We start from the raw sequence: 22036 nt of genomic DNA, 5'->3' as shown, positions 1-22036 counted from the left end.
TGTGCGTTTCAAACGTATCTTCGTCAATAACGTATTTAACAGAAGGGAAATGTTACGGCGTCTTCAGCGCCCCCTACCGATTCCGGCCATTTTGGATACTGCGGCGGTAGGTTTGTTGATAGATAGTCAATCGACTAACATCACTCTCATGAATCTACCTATAATGGTCTCCATGCATTATTTGTGTTCTATTAATATTTTAAAATCCACTCTATCCAAAATTAAATTTATTCGTGGTTCACATAGATACGAGATTCGTATGTAAACTTGAACTTTCTCCTGTGTTTTGATCTAAGATATGTGTATTTCACCCATTGTATGTTCTCGTGATTATAGTTCATTGCTCATGTCGGTAGGGTTCCTTCCTGCAATTCAATTGAAATTGTGTTCTGTTGTCTGTTTTGAGAGTCGTTCAGAAACCAATTTTAAAAAAGTAACAATATATCCGAACCGACGTTTTGAATGTGGGAATGAAATCAAGGGGAGATCACGCTGAAAACGGTGCCCCTTCACTACTCGAATTTGGTTTAAATTTGCATATATGTACTAAGTTCTGTTTAAACAGAATGACAACTCGGTTTATTGGTCATATTTACATGTCGATTTTTAGTTTTAACCTGGTTGAATTCTAAACGTTGCTTCAATGAAATTCAGTAGAACAGGGTTGTTTACAAATGTTCTTTGTTTTTCAGATCCTGAAGATTTTCTTCAAATCAACACATGAAATTGAATTTGCTTATTGCGTACCATTTTCGTTGTAAAACGAGCTAACTCCGTTGAATATTGAGGTTTCATCATCATTTTTATATTGAATGTTAAATTTGCGACATGGCAACTGCCAAAGTTGATCAAAACTCGAGTAATCATCATCACTCCATTCCGATGGCAATGGATGGGATCAAATCTGGCAACAGCGATGGTAATAGGTAAGTTACATATATAGCAAGCCCTGCAGTGCACCATAATATTAGAGTTGAACAGGCTGGGTGCATATGGGTTATAATCTTGCATTTGGGTAAGGGCATTTGTTGAAAATATGTTAATTCAGTTGCCTAAATTTTCTGAATTTACATCGCCCTCATTCATTGCTTATAGTGTGTTGTAGAGTAGCTATGTCACATTTGCACTGGATGGTCCCATTACCTACACACTAGAGACGATGGAGAACAAAGCCAGTGATATAGTTTCTCCTTTTTGTGCCTTTTCACAAAAGTCAAGACATCAGAATTGATTTTTGTTTGTGCACAAATGTAATTTATTGGATTTAGTTGAAAGTATAATGCCCTTTTTTGGTCAAAGTGTTTAGAATAACTTTGTGTGTTTTTCTTTCAATTTATTCCCCATTTCAGTATTAACCCTTAGGCTGCTACGCACGGCATATCCTGTTTTGAAAAGTCGGGCCGTCAGTGCTATGCACGGCATATGTCGTTTCTCGGTCTGAAGGTTTTGATCGGTAGCCAGGAAGTGTGAAGTCGGGTTGTTGCTATACCAAACCCGAACGTGTATAGTAGAAGGCTTCTGATTGGTTGTTTTGTCATTACTTTCGATATTCACGGCAGTGTACGCTAGTAATAACCAAAGGTGTGCGAGAGAATTTCAAATTTAAAAAAACATCATAAAAATGGCGGACGTGTAGATTGAAGCGATGAATATGATGGTAAACATTTATTCCCCAACGTCACCTACGATGATAAAGGTTTTGAAGGGTTTGACTTGGTTGATGTGGAAATACTTCGGTGTAACATAATATGTTACTTTCCAATAAACGGCTTTGTGCCCTACGCAAACAGGAAAATATCGGCGGACCGAGGCGCACATGTTGTCTGCAGGTGAGGCCGAATTGAACATTGACATTGATACGTTTTGAACCGATTTATTTCTTCAAACTTTTTATCGGTGATTTAATCATAAACTAGACCGTAGCTAAGATATATCTATATGCCGACTGTGACAGTAAATGTATTGAATGGCGACCTGAAACCGGTAGAAAATCACATGCAATTCTTTACGAAATACCTGACCTTTTTACCTGAGAATCTCCGTGTAAATTACAGCGTCTTATGTCAAAAATGAAGTTTATAATCTCTGTTATCATTTGCCAATCCCATTTGCGGACAGAAATAATTTTAAAATGATCTTTCTCTTGCTTAAATCCCATTAATTAAAAGTTTAACATTTTCTTACCTTTATTACCACCTGTACAGGTAAATACTGAAGCAACTTTAGAATTGAAAATGTCAATATAAGCTAGAGACAACAACAAACAATTTTCATACAACTTTTTTTCACATATAACAAATTTTTTCCAAGTTATGCACATTTGAAAAATCAAGTAAATTAATTTAAATTTCAATAATTAATTCAGCAATGGTGTCCCTTTACATAGAAATCAATGTAGCAGCCTAAGGGTTAAAATTGTTACCCAAATGCAGGATTATTACCCATGTGCACCGTTGTTCCCAACCTGACGACAGTCCAAATGTACAGGATTTTCGTATTTAGAAGGGACATACTATTATTGAGGTAATGGGATCTCCAGACTGATTGTATATTAGCTCAAGTGATAGATGTGAGTACCTTGCTACAGAAAAGACATATCCTATTTCCTAAAATTTTTGGACAAAATCATGTTTGTACTCTTGAAGTGATTTTGATAGTCGTCTTTAAGAATTTGGGTCAATTCCCACTTTTAATAGACATAGAAGGTATGAAGGCAGTAAGGAAATATGACCCAAAAGTTTAGTTTTGGCAAATCTACACATCAGAATCACTCCCTGTTTGCTCATAGTTTGTCTCAAAATAAGCAAAACAATATTGCAACAACTCCAATTTGTCCTGCTTTTGTTAGTTTGCTTGGGACAGAAATTTTAAAAGGTAAGCATTTTCTCCCCCCACCCCCCACACCACACGCACACATCAGATATCCAAACCTCTGTTAAGGGAAAGATTAATAGAATATCTCTGCTTTGCAACATGTTTGGCTACTAGAGAATCTTTCCTCTATATCTCTATCGCAGGGGGTGGGGTGAATGATTCTTTTTCTCTTCACCTTTTCCCCCATTGTGTATCATAAACACATTGTAATGTTTACATTACAGGCTAAATTCAGGGTTGACATGATGTTGATGGATTATTGACGTAATGCATGTACCATTGTTATGAATAGGGGAACACCCCCATCTCAACCCTAGGGTGAGACGAGGGTTTCTCTTACCCTGGACAGGGATATCCACCATTTTACCGGTGTGAGATTTTCTTATCTCACCCTAGGGTTGAGACAAGCTACACATGTTCTTTGCATGTTCTCAACAATTTTATGACGTCATAGCAACACTACCATGACGTCACGGCAACAATACAATGGCGTCACATCGACAATTCAGGCGCATCACATCAACATTGTCTTGCATTGATGTAACGTAGATATAAAATACAAGTGTAAACAGGATAAGAGAAAAATAATCATTCACCCCCTTGGGAGTGAGACGGGTGATCTCAACCCTCGGGTTAAGATTACCCTGTCTCACCCCCAAGGGGGTGAAAGATTCAATTAAAATTGCACCTGTAAAAGTGGATAAACCTGTCCAGGATAAGATAAATATCTTGTCTTGCCCTAGGGTAAAGATAGGGGATTCCCTTGTCATAATAATTGCATGTCACTTCAACAGCAGCAGATCATGGAAGAAAACTGATCTACTGGAAATAATAGAAAAACATTTGCATTTCATGAATTTACTACTTGTATTTGATGTGTGCCCTACCCCTCCCGTATAGCTATTTCGGGAACAGCTCTTGCTCATATTACAGTAGTCATGACTTTGTCAACATGTTCTTGTATATGTTTTCAGTGACCAGGGATGGAAGAGTAAATTGAATCTTCCTCCTAAAGATACCCGTTTAAAGACTACTGTAAGTATAAACTAGAGAAATTGCTGTACATTTGTAATCGGGTAAAACACAATAATGGGCCCAACTGTGTGCTCTGACAGTGAAAAATTCGGGTTCTTCAAATAATGAATGCTTGGTATTTTATGAAAGTTTGATATTTGAAGCTTACAAAACCTAAATGGTTAGTAATTGTGTAATCTATAAGTTCGTGTCTTGAAATGCAATAATAAAAAACTGGTTAATATTTGAAATGTTTGATTGGTGTTTCGTCAGTTAAACTGCATTTAGTACATGTATACAAGCCATGATTTGCTTTTAGTTAATCATGGTTTTACCAAAAAACAAATGTACTGCAAAAATGTTTAGGCTTTATATATATCCATATTGTGGAAGACTGGTAAGGAATATTGATTTTAACTTGGGTTTATTATCCAGATCAAGCAAACAAACCAACAATTATGTGAAATATATAGTAGATCCCAATTGTTAATCAAAACTTGTCTGTCAATGCAGGATGTTACAAACACGAAAGGAAATGAGTTTGAGGACTTTTGTCTGAAAAGGGAACTCCTTATGGGTATATTTGAGAAGGGCTGGGAACAACCATCACCCATTCAAGAAGCAAGCATCCCCATTGCCCTTACAGGGCGCGACATTCTAGCTCGAGCTAAGAATGGTACTGGAAAGACTGGTGCATACACCATTCCAATCATAGAAAGATGTGACACCGGTCGCAACGAGGTACAAGGTATGTAACACATCCAGTCAGTATTCTCATTAAAAGCTGATCGCCAAAATGTATAAGTACATTCAAACAAAACTCTTGTAAATATCTTTTGTTTATCAACAGGGGTGTTGTATAAGTTCAAATAAAGAACACTATATGAGAGCTTTGTTTTGACAAAATTGACTACTACGATGTATAGATCTCTGCTCTAAAATTGTAAAAAAAAATGCTGGCCTGATCAAAATCCACTTAAAGGATTGCAATTCATCTATATTTTATTTACATATCCCCATTGATGATGAAAACACAATTCCAGTTCTGCTTCTGAAGGCATTGATAATTTGTTTTGATGGATTGGGAAAACATGTTAATTATAATTCTAACATGGTATTTCGTGCAGCAGTGTTCTTGGTAGGGTCCAAGTCAAATTCTTTATAAAAAAATCAACAAGATCTTGAAATATATCATAATAACTGGTCAGCCAGCGATATTCTTGGCCTAGTTTTACATCCAAAAACGGGCTGTTTCCCTAGCAAGAAAGTGCTGTATTTTTCCAAAAAAAAAGAAATATTGAGAAATATGTTCCCAAATCAACGAAAATAATGCTACATTTTCCCAATTCATGAAGGAACAGGCTGTTATAAAATTTAAGTAGAAAAGACACAAGTCAGTTGTGCTATAAAATATTTTCTATAGATAACTTTAAATTTGAACCCATGGTTATTTGTGAAAAGGAGAGCATGTTTTATTGTTGCAGCCCTTGTGATAGTTCCCACCCGAGAGTTGGCTCTACAGACCAGTCAGATTTGTATTGAGATAAGTAAACACATTGGATGTAAAGTGATGGTCACAACAGGAGGAACCAACCTTAAGGACGACATAATGAGATTATATGAACCTGGTAAGGGCAGGATTGTATTGTATAATAAGTGTTTTTTTAATTTGTGGATGAGTGTACTGAAAATCTAGAGTCGTCAACACAGTGTTGTGTTACTATAGCCTCAAAAAAACATGTTTAGGGCCTTGTTTGCAGTTGAGGAGATACTGAAGAATTAATTGATTCAGTACTATATAAACAAGTGTATAGCAAAAACCTCTAGTCTTTCAGGTAATGATCAAAGTGTGTTAGAATGTTTCATGATCCATTGTTCAAAGTTTTATTTCATGTGCATGTTTTATGAATATACTGTTCAGATTGCGACTGATTTTGTTAGCTTCTTCATGAAAAGTACAGGTCTTCAATGCTTATTTCAGGAATATTAACTAAGACAAACGTTTAAATTGATGTGTCCTTCACATTTGTTTTCAGTCCACATTATCATTGCCACACCCGGCAGAATTCTAGACTTGATGAACAAACGATTAGTGAAGATTGGAAAATGTGGCATGCTTGTTCTGGATGAGGTTTGTTGCGCATTACGTAAAAACCGGTTACAAATTACAGAAAAACAAAACTGATTCTAGTTATTCAGTTTACAGGTTCTAGAACATAACAACAAACCATAGACTTGGATCATTTGTTGATAAACAGTGCTCAGTTGTCTACTCGGACAAAATTATATCACAGTATGCTTTAGTTCACTTTGGACAATTCTAGTTGATTTTTGGGGTGCAAGTCTGCCTACAAATACTAGAAATAAATTTGTTGATACCAGCCGAAGTATATGCTCTTATCATTTATAAACAATTCAGTTTGTTCCCTGTGATGATGAATACCAAATTATCAGTTCTGCTTCTGAAAGCAATGATGATTCACTATTCTGATGGCATTGGGAAAACTGAGAGATATATGGAGCTGTTGTCATTTGTTTAAAAAATCAACAAAGTTAGAAATGTCATTCTAAAAGCTAACTCTAAAAACCAAATTAACAATATAATTACATAGTGCCATTACTATTAATGAATTATTTGTTGTAACAGGGAGTTATCTGGCAATTTGATTTTTTTTAAGGATGAAATCTTTAAGAGAACTAATAGTATAGCTATTAGTATCCCAGACCATAGCTCAAAGCAATCACAATCCATTGTTTCTGTTCCAGGCGGACAAACTGCTGTCTCAGGATTTCAAGGGGATGTTGGACAACATTATCAGCCACCTACCCAACAACAGACAAATACTCCTGTACTCTGCTACCTTCCCTCTCAGCGTTGAGCAGTTCATGGTGGGTATCTAAAATATATCAATTGGAAAAAGGAATTTAAATTTGATCATTGTTTTGGTGTTTCCAGAAACCAATGCAAGTCATTTTAATATCTGATTAATGATCATGGGGTTCCCTAATATAAAATATGTTGACAACCAAATATTTGGTTAATGATTATGGGGTTCCCTTGTATGAAAGTTGTAGGCAACCAAATATTTGGTTAATGATTATGGGGTTCCCTTGTTTGAAAGTTGTTTGCAACCAAATATTTCCCATATACATGATGAATACCAAATATCAGTTCTGCTTCTGAAGTTTTTGATGATTCTTGTTCTGATGGTATGGGAATGATTTAGTTGATTTAAGCTACTTTTACTTTTACGTTGATGTCTGTCTGTCAATTTTTCGTTTGTTTGCTGTTGTTTCCTTTTAAATGATAATTTTCCTTTTTTGGCTAAATGTGTTTTTGCTGCAAGTAAGAAATGGCTTTGTCACAAACTTGTAAAAGTAACGGTGATAACTAGTAGGGATAATGCCAGGAACTACTAGTAGGGATAATGCCAGGAACATAGATGTTATATTACATGGTATCTGGTCCAGCTGAACAGTAAGGCCAACCAAATGACCTAGTAATTTTGTTTCAGTTTTTGGCTCTGCAAAATTACTCCAAAAGTAGGTGGACTGACAAAACTTTTTAATTTATTAACAAAAGGCTTTTTCTGAATCTCGCAATGCTTGCCTAAAATTGTGAAAATTAGAAGGGTAGGCTCAGCTGTAAAAAGGTTGAGAGGAGACGGGGAAAGCAGAAACAAACATTCATATGGCCTGGGAAAATTTTCTTGAATACGAAGATATTGTGCAGGTTGTTACCAAGTTCTTAGCTTGCGCTCTAAAATGCCCTCAACCCTTAAAGGTTGGTTGCTAAATTAGCTCATGTAAAGCATTCACACTAGCAACACGGACTTGGGAGTCTGTTGGAAATTGTAGAACAAGGAAGATTAAAAATGTATCAATAAATTTTGGTACAGACTCGCCATATCTCTAGTAATGCATTACCATTAGGTGAACATATTTTGGACCTTCACAATTATTTACGTGTTTTTGTAATGCTCTTTAATCCTGTTTATCATATACAATTACTATATATAAAAGAATATTACGACACAGGTTCACAAATCGAGTGACTTAACTCATTCACCCCTGAAGACACATTTGAACTCATCCAATTCAAAGGTTGAAATAGTTCATTAAGAAATTTCAGGGGTGAATGAGTTAAAAATGTTTCAGTGCTCACCCGTCGTGTAAAATTTAGATTTGTGTTGAAATACTTATACTCACATTCTATTTGAGAACTAAAAGTCCATCTGAAAGAATAAACTAGCACCAAAGCCAACTTTCCCATATACATGATGAATACCAAATATCAGTTCTGCTTCTGAAGTCCTTGATGATTCTTGTTCTGATGGTATGGGAATTATTTAGTGGAACTTCTTGCTTCTTGAAACATCAATGGTAATTCTAAATAAGACCTGATCTGAGGTAAACACTGGGTTCTATTTATGTTTGGATGCTGCTGTTACCTTTCCTGATTAATACTGTGCCCATGATCCCTGGCATATCCCTTGACTTGTTAACAAAGCTCGCTCGATATCGACTCTTCTTTTCTTTAATATTTCCCACTTATGATGATGAACACAAAATTTTCAGTTCTGCTTCTGATAGTATTGATGATTCTTGTTCTGAGAATGTGGGGACATTTCAATATGAACTGTTGTCACAGTATTAAAGTTGTTTTAGTAAATTTTACTCGGCAATTCATTCCCACTGGATTGTTGAAAACTATGGGTCCCGCTATGTTGAAATGTCAGTATTTTCAGAAAATTGTAGGAGTGCCATCAAAAATCTTACAGGTCTCTAGTCTTTCATTCAGATTCATCACTTGTTTCTCAGAATAAAGACCTGGCATAGATAATAGTGTAGGTTACACTTAAAAGCTTAATAAATGTAAAATACAAGTAATATCTATTTATATCTAGTTCTTGCACAGATTACTTTTCAAAATGTACAAGTTTCAGTGAAACATGTGCTGGCTTGAGTTTCAAAGGTTTAAATTCAGTTTAGAATTGTCCCCAATTATCACACACAACAAACTTAATTTTCTTTTGCTTCCCATTAATCATGATGAATACACAAATTTCAGTTCTGCTTCTGATCAGAATGATGATTCTTTGTTCTGATGACATGGGAACACTAGATTGTCCACTCTTCTAAAAAAGGAATGTATTAAACTGTTAATTTTACAAAAATTGATGAGTTTACAGGCTTAATAGTATAATTTTTGGACACACTCTGTTACAAGTTCTGACTCGAGTTTTGGAGGCCCTTCTTCAAATTGTTGCTTATAGCAAACATATTTTCTCCCTGATAAACATTTTCTATACATCATCTTTGCTGTATACAAAGTTAAATAGTTTTGTTTGTTCCCTGAGCTTGGTTTGATATAAATATGTTTAGCTGCTCTCGTTTATGTATTTGAAAATTTGAAATTTGAACTAAGTGTGATCAACTACTGAAAACAAACTGTTATATAATCATGGAGCAGATATCAACATATGTTTACCCTAATCTAAGCTGTATGGAAGTCATGAAATTATTAATTGAGCAAGATGTGTTGTTTAACAGGACAGTTCCCACAGATATGATGAACACAACAATTTCAGTTCTGCTTCTGATCAGCATGATGATTCTTTGTTCTGATGACATGGGAACATTAGATTGTCCACTCTTCTAAAAAAAGAATGCTTTATACAAAGTTAAATAGTTATGTTTGTTCCCTGAGATTGGTTTGATATAAATATGTTTAGCTGCTCTTGTTTATGTATTTGAAAATTTGAAATTTGAACTAAGTGTGATCAACTACTGAAAACAAACTGTTATATAATCATGGAGGAGATATCAACATATGTTTACCCTAATCTAAGCTGTATGGAAGTCATGAAATTATTAATTGAGCAAGATGTGTTGTTTAACAGGACAGTTCCCACAGATATGATGAACACCACAATTTCAGTTCTGCTTCCGATAGTATTGATGATTCTTGTTCTGAGACTGTGGGGAAATTTCAATATGAACTGTTATCACAATATTCAAGTTTTAGCAATTACTCGGCAAGTCATTTACTTTAATGTTGTCAAGTCCTTCCCACTGGATTAATAAAATCTTTGGGTCCCGCTATGTTAAAATGTCAGTATTTTCAGAAAATTGTCGGAGTGCCATCAAAAATCTTACAGGACTCTTAGTCTTTCATATTTCGATTCATGAAAATATTAATTGATCAAGATTTGTTGTTTTAACACGACAGTTCCCACAGATATGATGAACACAACAATTTCATTTCTGCTTCTGATAGTATTGATGATTCTTGTTCTGAGAATGTGGGGACATTTCAATATGAACTGTTGTTGTCACAGTATTCAAGTTTTAGCAATTACTCGGCAATTCATGTACTTTAATGTTGTCGAGTCCTTACTACTGAATTATTGAAAACTATGGGTCCCGCTATGTTGAAATGTCAGTATTTTCAGAAAATTGTAGGAGTGCCATCAAAAATCTTACAGGACTCTTAGTCTTTCATATTTCGATCCATGAAAATATTAATTGATCAAGATTTGTTGTTTTAACACGACAGTTCCCACAGATATGATGACCACAACAATTTCAGTTCTGCTTCTGATCAGAATGATGATTCTTTGTTCTGATGACATGGGAACATTAGATTGTCCACTCTTCTAAAAAAAGAATGCTGTATACAAAGTTAAATAGTTTTGTTTGTTCCCTGAGCTTGGTTTGATATAAATATGTTTAGCTGCTCTCGTTTATGTATTAGAAAATTTGAAATTTTAACTAAGTGTGATCAACTACTGAAAACAAACTGTTATATAATCATGGAGGAGATATCAACATATGTTTACCCTAATCTAAGCTGTATGGAAGTCATGAAATTATTAATTGAGCAAGATGTGTTGTTTAACAGGACAGTTCCCACAGATATGACGAACACAACAATTTCAGTTCTGCTTCTGATCAGCATGATGATTCTTTGTTCTGATGACATGGGAACATTAGATTGTCCACTCTTCTAAAAAAAGAATGCTTTATACAAAGTTAAATAGTTATGTTTGTTCCCTGAGATTGGTTTGATATAAATATGTTTAGCTGCTCTTGTTTATGTATTTGAAAATTTGAAATTTGAACTAAGTGTGATCAACTACTGAAAACAAACTGTTATATAATCATGGAGGAGATATCAACATATGTTTACCCTAATCTAAGCTGTATGGAAGTCATGAAATTATTAATTGAGCAAGATGTGTTGTTTAACAGGACAGTTCCCACAGATATGATGAACAGAACAATTTCAGTTCTGCTTCCGATAGTATTGATGATTCTTGTTCTGAGAATGTGGGGACATTTCAATATGAACTGTTGTCGTCACAGTATTCAAGCTGTTTTAGCAAATTTTACTCAGCAGTTCATCTACTTTAATGTTGTCAAGTCCTTCCCACTGGATTAATAAAATCTTTGGGTCCCGCTATGTTAAAATGTCAGTATTTTCAGAAAATTGTAGGAGTGCCATCAAAAATCTTACAGGTCTCGTAGTCTTTCATATTTCGATCCATGAAAATATTAATTGATCAAGATTTGTTGTTTTACAAAGACAGTTCCCACAGATATGATGAACACCACAATTTCAGTTCTGCTTCTGATCAGCATGATGATTCTTTGTTCTGATGACATGGGAACATTAGATTGTCCACTCTTCTAAAAAAAGAATGCTTTATACAAAGTTAAATAGTTATGTTTGTTCCCTGAGATTGGTTTGACATAAATATGTTTAGCTGCTCTCGTTTATGTATTAGAAAATTTGAAATTTTAACTAAGTGTGATCAACTACTGAAAACAAACTGTTATATAATCATGGAGGAGATATCAACATATGTTTACCCTAATCTAAGCTGTATGGAAGTCATGAAATTATTAATTGAGCAAGATGTGTTGTTTAACAGGACAGTTCCCACAGATATGATGACCACAACAATTTCAGTTCTGCTTCTGATAGTATTGATGATTCCTGTTCTGAGAATGTGGGGAAAATTCAATATGAACTGTTGTCGTCAGAGTATTCAAGTTGTTTTAGCAAATTTTACTCAGCAGTTCATCTACTTTAATGTTGTCAAGTCCTTCCCACTGGATTAATAAAATCTTTGGGTCCCGCTATGTTAAAATGTCAGTATTTTCAGAAAATTGTAGGAGTGCCATCAAAAATCTTACAGGTCTCGTAGTCTTTCATATTTCGATTGATGAAAATATTAATTGATCAAGATTTGTTGTTTTAGCAAGACAGTTCCCACAGATATGATGAACACCACAATTTCAGTTCTGCTTCTGATAGTATTGATGATTCTTGTTCTGAGAATGTGGGGAAATTTCAATATGAACTGTTATCACAATATTCAAGTTTTAGCAATTACTCGGCAATTCATTTACTTTAATGTTGTCGAGTCCTTCCTACTGAATTATTGAAAACTATGGGTCCCGCTATGTTGAAATGTCAGTATTTTCAGAAAATTGTAGGAGTGCCATCAAAAATCTTACAGGTCTCTAGTCTTTCATTCAGATTCATCACTTGTTTCTCAGAATAAAGACCTGGCATAGATAATATTGTAGGTTACACTTAAAAGCTAAATAAATGTCAAACTCAAATACAAGTAATATCTATCTATATCTAGTTCTTACACAGATTACTTTTCAAAATGTACAAATTTCAGTGTAACATGGGCTGGCTTGAGTTTCAAAGGTTTAATTGGATTGAAATTCAGTTTAGAATTTTCCCCAATTATCACACACAACAAACTTAATTTTCTTTTGCTTCCCATTAATCATGATGAATACACAAATTTCAGTTCTGCTTCTGATCAGAATGATGATTCTTTGTTCTGATGACATGGGAACATTAGATTGTCCACTCTTCTAAAAAAAGAATGCTGTATACAAAGTTAAATAGTTTTGTTTGTTCCCTGAGATTGGTTTGATATAAATATGTTTAGCTGCTCTTGTTTATGTATTTGAAAATTTGAAATTTGAACTAAGTGTGATCAACTACTAAAAACAAACTGTTATTTAATCATGGAGCAGATATCAACATATGTTTACCCTAATCTAAGCTGTGTGGAAAGTCATGAAATTATTAATTGATGAAGATGTGTTGTTTAACAAGACAGTTCCCACAGATATGATGAACACAACAATTTCAGTTCTGCTTCTGATAGTATTGATGATGCTTGTTCTGATGTGGGAAAATACAATTAAACTTTAAAATGTTCTAAATAAGTTCTGAAATTGGAAATGAGCTGTGAAACAAGCAACTGTGGTATTGAATATATATATATATATATAAATACAAACCAATGAAATAATAGAGGGGTGGATTTAACTCATTCACCCCTGAAGACACCTTTGAACTCTCATCCAATTCAAAGGTTGGAATAGTTCATTTTGAAATTTCAAGGGTGAATTTAAGTTAATTTGTGACAAAACAAGAATAAATCTGCTTTGATGTAGTGATAGTTTAGCTTTTTCTGAGTTTCTTTTGAGAGATAATTATTTTATTTTAAATATCAAAATTGATTGAAAGAGGCGTTTCATGCATCACTAAAAGAGAAAAGATTTTCTAGCTGGACTTGTTAAAAAAAATCACAATTTCTTACAGAGGAAGCACCTCGACAGCCCCTATGAAATCAACTTGATGGACGAGCTGACGCTGAAGGGAGTTACCCAGTATTATGCTTTTGTTCAGGAGAAACAGAAGGTTCACTGTCTCAACACACTGTTCTCAAAGGTGGGTGATACTATTATTGAAGACTGTTGCAGCAATTTGTAATATTGACTGTTGTGCTTCAACTTCTACTGCTGTTGTGAAAATATTGCATTAGTTTTGCTACAGTCCTCTACTATTGTAATGGTATTCATTTCAAGACAAATACAACTGATATACTTTTAAAATGACTGTATATATTATATTTTATGTATTTTACTTATCCTTCATTATGAATAAATAGTGTAATGTTAAATGAGCTGATTCATCTTTGGAAAATCCCTTTGGAGCAGCCTCTTTTAGGTATCCATACAACATAGGTAAACTTATATTCCAATCATGAGAAATCAGTAATGCTACATCTGAGAATTTACAAAACTATCATCTGTGGTGATTAAAAACTTAATTTTGACAGTTACCATATAGGGCAAATTCCTATTTGAAACCAACCCTTATTTGAGTATTTATAATTGGAAAGCCGTTAAAGGCATCTTTCAAGAGGGAATGATCATTTGATGTAAAAAAAAAAAATAAAAAAAAATGGAGCTAAGCTCACAGTAGGTGATCATATAAGCAGTATTGAATGTTATTTTGTGTCTTTTCACTTTCAGTTACAAATCAACCAGTCCATCATCTTTTGTAATTCCACAAATCGTGTGGAACTTCTAGCCAAAAAGATCACAGAACTTGGTTACTCTTGCTTCTACATCCACGCCAAGATGAACCAGCAACACAGAAACAGAGTCTTCCATGACTTCAGGCAGGGACTCTGTAGGAATCTAGTGTGCTCAGGTAAGGCTCCAGGCAGGGATTCTTTAGGAATCTAGTGTACTCAGGTAAGGCTTCAGGCAGGGACTCTGTAGGACTATAGTGTGCTCAGGTAAGGCTTCAGGCAGGGACTCTGTAGGAATCTAGTGTGCTCAGGTAAGGCTTCAGGCAGGGATTCTTTAAGAATCTAGTGTGCTCAGGTAAGACTGCAGGCAGGGACTCTGTAGGAATCTTGTGTGCTCGGGTAAGGCTTCAGGCAGGGACTCTGTAGGAATCTAGTGTGCTCGGGTAAGGCTTCAGGCAGGGACTCTGTAGGAATCTTGTGTGCTCGGGTAAGATTGGTTGGTTGACGGGTTTTGCGCCTACATGAATCCGCCCTTACAGGTTTCATCTCACTGACAGAAGTCAGTGTTCTGTCGACGTTTCGGGTAAGACTACAGGCAGGGATTTTATAGGAATCTAGTGTGCTCGGGTAAGACTGCAGGCAGGGACTCTGTAGGAATCTTGCATGCACAATGAATTTTACAGACATGTTATCTGTAGAAATATTGTAAGTTTTTTTTTAACAAATTAGATGTACTCTGGTAAATCCAGTTAGGGATAATCATATTCCAGAATTCGGTATGGGGGGAAAAGGTTGGGGAGACATTCTTAAATTGTAACTGCCCACTAGAACAATGTAAATGATATTTTTGACCCAATGTCTCATTCATTATCCAAAGTGACTTCTGGCATTTATATCAGAACATGAGAAGTCTGACTATTTTCTCGGGAAATCTGATGAGGATGTCAAGATTTCAGTGAAGACTATCAATATGCAAAGTAGTTGTTACACCTGCAAACCAATTTTCAATGAAGAGTCATGTTCCTTTATGTAAAACATACGAATATTTCTTTGAGAACAATGCATAGGTTTCAAGGAAACTTTGAACACTTTCAATATAAAAGGTAATATGTTAACTATGCAATCTAGTTTTTATTGTGAATGACATTAATCTATGAACATGAAGAGCTTTTCCTTGGGTGGTATTAGTTTGGGGCTTGGCTTGAGAACTAGTTCTAGTAAATTCTTAGATTCCTCTTGACAAGTCTGATACCAATAAATCATTTGTGTATTAATGATTCTTTATTTTGTAGATTTGTTCACGAGAGGAATTGACATCCAGGCTGTGAATGTTGTTATCAACTTTGATTTCCCCAAGCACGCAGAGACATATCTCCACAGGATTGGTAGATCTGGTCGGTATGGCCACCTTGGAGTCGCCATCAACCTCATTACTTACGATGACAGGTACTTGTCAATTTAGTTCTTACTTAGACACATCTGTCAGTTTATATGACAGGACATTTTATATGATAAACACTCCAATTCATAACAGTTTTCACCTTGATGGTATATTAATGCCTATAATTTAGGTCTATTTGAATAATGACTTGAAATGCTTTCTTTAGGACTGCTGAGATAGACCCATTATCAGAACTCATTATATGTTTAAATAAAAACCCAGAAGGTGATATTTTCAAGAATGATAAAATTGTGTACCCAATATCATCTCTATCCTAATATACATATTCAATTAGAGTGTTATTACTAATTATCCAAACATAGTGATGGGCTAGACTTTGCCAATGATACTTCAATGATCTGGACTTGTTAGCAAGTGAGAATTTGGTAAGATGTGTCTAGGTGGTTGGGGGGTTTGGGTGTTTCTTGTTCATACAGAGACTGTCTTACCATAACTAATTAAAACTTTTATCTTTTTCCATTTTCTCCCAGAACGTAACATTGTAATAGAGGCATAAAACATTACCATTTTGCATTTTGTTTGAAAATGTAAAGCAACATTTTCAAATTTAACTAGAGTGCAAAATGTTCTTACAGTTCTAGTTTTTTCACCAGTTGTGCTGTTAGTTGAACTAAGTTGAACTAAGCACTCGGAACATAATAAACACCAGACATGAAAATCTGAGATCTGATCTATAGCAGAAATAAACCTGTCTAAAACACTGCAACATTAATTCTGTACCTTTTATAATAGTAAAAATTGTTAAATGTGTATATTTCCTGTCTTAATTTTGTTCCGAGATGTTTTTTTGCCAGATGTGATTTTACTACCGTTTTGGGATATGTGCAAGGACATGCGTCTACTACAATTGAATTTATTAATTTTTGAAATATACTAAATCTTTAAATGTATTGTAACATTTTGTTTGTAGGTTTTCATTACACAGAATTGAGAGTGAGCTGGGCACAGAGATCAAACCAATCCCAAAGAATATAGACAAATCCTTGTATGTGGCCGAGTTCCACCAGGAGAGGGATGAAGATGATGATGATGTCCCGCACAACTCCCATGGGGCTAAGGGAGGACAATGATCAGCCTTTACCTCGCCCCAAACTGCTATCTCACCAATACTTCTCTAGGTCACCAACATGCTTTGAACTGTGATACAGACAGCTGTGTGTCCTGGTAGATGCATTATTGTGGCAGATTTACTTCTGACCAAAATATTTGTTATTTTGATGAGCTGATCCTGTCTTTTCAGTTCGTTAATGATATAGAGATTTCTATATAATGATTGTTAGACCAGTTCTGGATAACAAAACAGCTGAAGGATGACGATTGTTGCAGATTTCTATATAATGATTGTTAGACCTGTTCTGGATAACAAACAGCTGAAGGATGACGATTGTTGCCAAATAGGTTTACATCCGATCTGAGGGGTGAACCACTAGGCAAAAAAGTACTTTTAAGGCCATCACATCATAGCCACGGTGGATTCCCCCTCCTTATACATACTTCTGTGCTCGATGAGGATAGTGGTATTCAAAGAGTTTTTGTCCAACAAAAAAGTAGTGCTCCTTTCATTTTATCTAGACAGAGAATTCTTTAGTGTGTATTGCCTAGATAAATAAGTGCTCCTATAACTTAACATTAACGACGTTCTCAGCATTTTGTCAGATGATGTCTTTTTTTCATGCTCTCTCGATTTTGTTCAATTTTTTATTTTAATTTTTTATCTAACAAATTACGAAGAAAAAATCAGAAAGAATGATATCTATGCGATATACAAAAGAATCAAACTGAGTTGAAATATATATTTTGAGAATATTAAACAGGACAATGCTTGTCAACATTTTGACAAGAAAGCAAAATGCTGAAACCAATAACACTCAGAATTCAAATGTAAAGCAGCATGATATTGAAGGTGAAGTTAAGTGGGTTGTAGGCCAGTTTTTGGCTTGTCGGATATCAAGACAAAATGCTGAGGATTTGGGATGTTGATAATAGTGATGAAAATGTATAATAAATGTTATGATTTTGTACAGTTTTAGGCAGGTCAGCCGTACCTGTTTTGGGAGGTGCTTAGCAGCAACCGTCATATCAGTGTTTGTCCAGGGAGGACAATTGTTTTGTTAAGTGAACATTTTGTCAGTGATGGTTTGTTGTTGGATGAAGCTGTCACTTTGCCAGCTCGTTGATGTAGAACCCCTTCCACTACTGCCAACTCATATCGCCACCATAGAAACCATGAGAGTAAATGTGTACTAGAAATGAATACGAGAGAGAAAGATTAGTTTTGTGAGAATGTTACAATGTAGAATTTGTAATACGGTGGTGTACTGTCTTGACTATTGGGTTTGAAATATGGCTGATTGGTTATGATTCTGTATATTACCCAACCAAGTCCTATTAATCATAATGGAAGAAAATTACTCAATAAGAAAAGAAGTGGATGTCGAGAGCTTTCTTATTGCAATATCTGGAAATTCTGTCATATATTGTAATAAATTGTGTGTGCAGAGAGTTTAAGAAACTTTTGGAAACTTTTTAATTCCTCAAGTATTTCCCATAAACCATATTAAGATAAGTGCTAAAAGTTTCAATTTAGTTTTTCTTTTCTTTTTTCTATTTAATTGGGTTTCCTTTTATTGTTTCGGTCCTTTCTCTTGCTGTAGCAGATGTAGTTAAGGTAATATATCAATGGGCAAAGTGAATACTTGCATACACTGGAGTAAAACAGCATGTGCTTAGATCAGAAATGTTGTGCAGTGGTGTACATTGTTCTCGCTAAATTTTGAAACAGGGATCTGACTTTGAAAGAATAACTGTTCAAATGGTCACATGCTATAATATTGACACATGAAAAAAAAAATTGGCAGTTCCAAGTTGATGAATAGAAAGCAAAATTTGCTAGCAACTTTTAATGAAAACATTTGTGTATAGTTGGTCCCTGTAGAGAAACTGGAGAGTAATGCTTTTTCTCAAAGACTACAGTCATCACTGTTCCTGATTACGAAATCATTTCCAGCCTATTCTGATGACTAATATCAGATTCTGGACTCTGTGATGCTGTTTTTAATAAGAACTAATTCTGTCTAGACTCTGGTATATGGACTTATTCAAAGGCTTACCTTTTTTGATTATTTGAATTAAGCATGTTATGCGGTTTTTTTGCAAACTTCATAAAATGTCTTATAAAACTTGAAAAAATGGCAGCTATTTTCATGTCGGTAGACTGAATTATGAAGAGCAATTGTTTGTACCTGATGCAACGTAGAACTGTTTCAAACAAAAAACTTAGAAAATTTTGATTGATTCTCGGCGAAAACAGTTTCCGATGTGCATTTATCAGAGAATGTAATGTAATGTAGAACGGATAAGAAAAATCCAATTTTCAGCCTTTTTACTCGTAAACCCATTTGCTGCTCGTGAGTTATACAGTCAAGACACTAAACCACAATGTATTATAAAATATGAAGATATTTGTGATGAGAATGTATTTTTACAATGTAATTGTTTGACTTGGTTGGTTGCGATATATTTGTGTTGTGTCAGTTGGCATTGTGGGAGAGAATGTGTCATGCGTCTGTACATAGTCATCACATCCATCATCGGGGATCGCTACAGAGTTATATTTATACATTGTCATTTGGAAATAATCATGATATGCAACGACCAGCGGTATTCTAGGCATAATCGTCATTGATGTGATGGAGTAGTGTGTACTACCTGCTTGCCAAGACCTCTACATATTAGTATGTCTGCAGTGTGGCCTAGGTGAAGAATATAACCAGATTTTACAATTGGTCAGTGCTGACACATGTATTCCTGACTATTATCAATCTGGTATAGCTAAAAGTAATGGCAAAAGGAAGTGAGTGCTTTGTGCATTTCTCCATAAACAGTTTGGCCATGCAAAGCTAAAAAGACGAGAAACTTCAACCTTAAAAAGTTTAAAAGCTGTAAAATTTGAAGAAACCTGAAAGAAATTGAGTGGTTGTCTTAATTCCTAAATACAAAAAGTGGACAATGGAAATATTCAAGCACTGTGTGGTCGTTTGGAGTCGCTCCACCTCGGACTGGGACATTTTGAGGATAATGTGCAAGTGCATCAATAACTTAACGAAAGACATTTGTGTGTACCATTGCAGCAGTGTAGGAGAGTTGCTGGCTGTGGAAGGAGTTGTGGAGAATGTTGCATGCTGCCGTCCCCACGACCTCCTAGCCTGTCCTCCTCTCATAAGTCCAGATAGAAACTGGCATCGTTTACAGGCAGCTTTCACACACACCTAGGGGGACCGCTTAGTCTCCGCCTGGACCTGCCCAAACTAAAATGGCCGCCAGGATCGTCTCATTAACTCAAAAGTGATAGGGCCATGTCAAAGGGCTCTTTATTAAAGAGGAGTTAGCCATACCTGACCTTTGACGCGAATGCCAAAACAAAACTACACATTTAATTAATAAATGCAAAACTTCTGGTCAGTTTCCTGAAAAGGAGATTGTTCTGTGCTCAGTTAAAAAGTGCAGGGATATGTAGAATGAGAGCGAGCGTGCTGTGGTATATAAGGAATGTGTAGGACCATAGAGATGTAACCGTGCTGATAAATGGCTGTGTTCATGAGGAATGAGTGTTCAGTGTTTGATGTTGAGTGTTGTGAGCTGAATTAACTACAAAATATGCTGCCATGCAGGTAGTGTATTTGATCTGTTGTGAAGAATTATGACTTGAATCAAGAAAGTAGTGTATTGGATCATTTTGTGGAGTTTTGTTTGCATATTTCTTATGTTAATTTCTTTTTATATAAATTGCAATAAAAGTTTTGCAGTTTATTGGGGATGATATTGGTAAGATAATTGTAAATTTCTGACTTCATTAGGAAAAAGTGGAATGATGTTGACACCACAATAGCAGCAAAATATGATTTGATCTAGTTACATAATTTAATCTGTGCTCTTGTTCAGGGTATGGAATGAAGAAAATAGAAAGGATCCCCTCCCCACCAGCAGGTGAACATGTGGGCCATAATATATAACATTTTTAGGATTGTTTATTGATGATATTATATTAGTCAATATACTGTAGTATTGACAAAGGTTATAAAAAGGAACTTTCAAGATGTAGATACATTCTACATTAAAATGCAGGAGATATATTTCAATAAATTATGAACTTAAGGCTTTAGTTAAATAGAATGATTACTTGCAGCTTTTCAATTTCTGTATGTACAGTAATGCACTTTTTTTTTACATAAGATTTAAGGACGATGGAGGTAGAGGGGTGGGGGTATTTATTAGAAAAACTTGTTCAATACATTGGGTGATTTTGAAAGATTTATTTAAGTATTCCTGTTTTATATGTAATAAGAAAGTCCAACTTTTATTTGAAGTATTTAAATCTACTGATAGGCTGAGAATGCAGGACCTGGATTAAGATGACAAGTTGTGAACTTGTAAAATTTTAAAACCACAAAGGCAGCTGTATGTAGTGGTCAGGTATTTGGCAAGGTTAAGTTCAATGTTGATCCATCATTTGATGTTTTCTAGAGGCAGTGATCCTGATTTTGAGTCTTATGTACAATGCACAGAGATGATAGTTTGTTAAACATTTGACCTGTTGACAGGTGTAACTAGAGTATTACTTCCTGTCTCTTATGTGTCTGCTTCTTGAAGGGTAATTATCAAAATATGTCTCAATATTGACACAGAAATCTTGTAAAATTGTAGAGACATGCAACAATTTTTTTCTATAAAAAAGGGCCTGGCTTTTGTTGTGCAAGTAGTTTTTTTCTTGCATACCAGACTGAAATAGCTACATTTCAATCAGTGCTAGCTAGTCAATTCAAAACAAACTATGTGCCCAAATTTCTTGCTCGTGCAAAATGTCAAGGGAGGTAACTTGTGCTTTCTTCACATCTTCTTTTCTCTCTCCTGTATGCTTTAAAACGGGAGATGTTCGATTAAGAGGGAAAAGGAAAAAAGGCTTGTCGNCTTGCAGCTTTTCAATTTCTGTATGTACAGTAATGCACTTTTTTTTTACATAAGATTTAAGGACGATGGAGGTAGAGGGGTGGGGGTATTTATTAGAAAAACTTGTTCAATACATTGGGTGATTTTGAAAGATTTATTTAAGTATTCCTGTTTTATATGTAATAAGAAAGTCCAACTTTTATTTGAAGTATTTAAATCTACTGATAGGCTGAGAATGCAGGACCTGGATTAAGATGACAAGTTGTGAACTTGTAAAATTTTAAAACCACAAAGGCAGCTGTATGTAGTGGTCAGGTATTTGGCAAGGTTAAGTTCAATGTTGATCCATCATTTGATGTTTTCTAGAGGCAGTGATCCTGAT

The 22036-nt window shown here is 35.1% G+C and overlaps 1 protein-coding gene across 1 annotated transcript; it reads left to right on the top strand.

Moving 5' to 3' along the window:
* The first annotated feature begins 52 nt into the window (after positions 1-52).
* On the top strand, positions 53-21666 carry LOC110453555 (ATP-dependent RNA helicase cgh-1-like). The gene is made up of 11 exons (XM_021502536.1): positions 53-106; positions 693-926; positions 3849-3909; positions 4402-4636; positions 5373-5516; positions 5925-6019; positions 6655-6777; positions 13529-13657; positions 14245-14425; positions 15539-15692; positions 16619-21666. Exons 2-11 carry the CDS (start codon positions 829-831, stop codon positions 16776-16778), a joined length of 1380 nt encoding a protein of 459 aa, XP_021358211.1. The 5' UTR covers positions 53-106; positions 693-828; the 3' UTR covers positions 16779-21666.
* Positions 21667-22036: the final 370 nt, after the last annotated feature.

Source organism: Mizuhopecten yessoensis, unplaced genomic scaffold (assembly GCF_002113885.1).
Source record: "Mizuhopecten yessoensis strain PY_sf001 unplaced genomic scaffold, ASM211388v2 scaffold855, whole genome shotgun sequence".
Classification (NCBI taxonomy): Eukaryota; Metazoa; Mollusca; class Bivalvia; order Pectinida; family Pectinidae; genus Mizuhopecten; species Mizuhopecten yessoensis.
The sequence above is the reverse complement of the archived record's forward strand: the minus strand, read 5'-3'. Positions and strand labels throughout refer to the sequence as shown.

Coding starts and splice junctions, on each gene's coding strand:
- LOC110453555 (XM_021502536.1), top strand. CDS start 829: ATGGCAACTGCCAAAGTTGATCAAAACTCGAGTAATCATCATCACTCC. Junction 13,658..14,244: donor TCAACACACTGTTCTCAAAG/GTGGGTGATACT, acceptor TTTCACTTTCAG/TTACAAATCAACCAGTCCAT. Junction 14,426..15,538: donor TAGGAATCTAGTGTGCTCAG/GTAAGGCTCCAG, acceptor TTTATTTTGTAG/ATTTGTTCACGAGAGGAATT.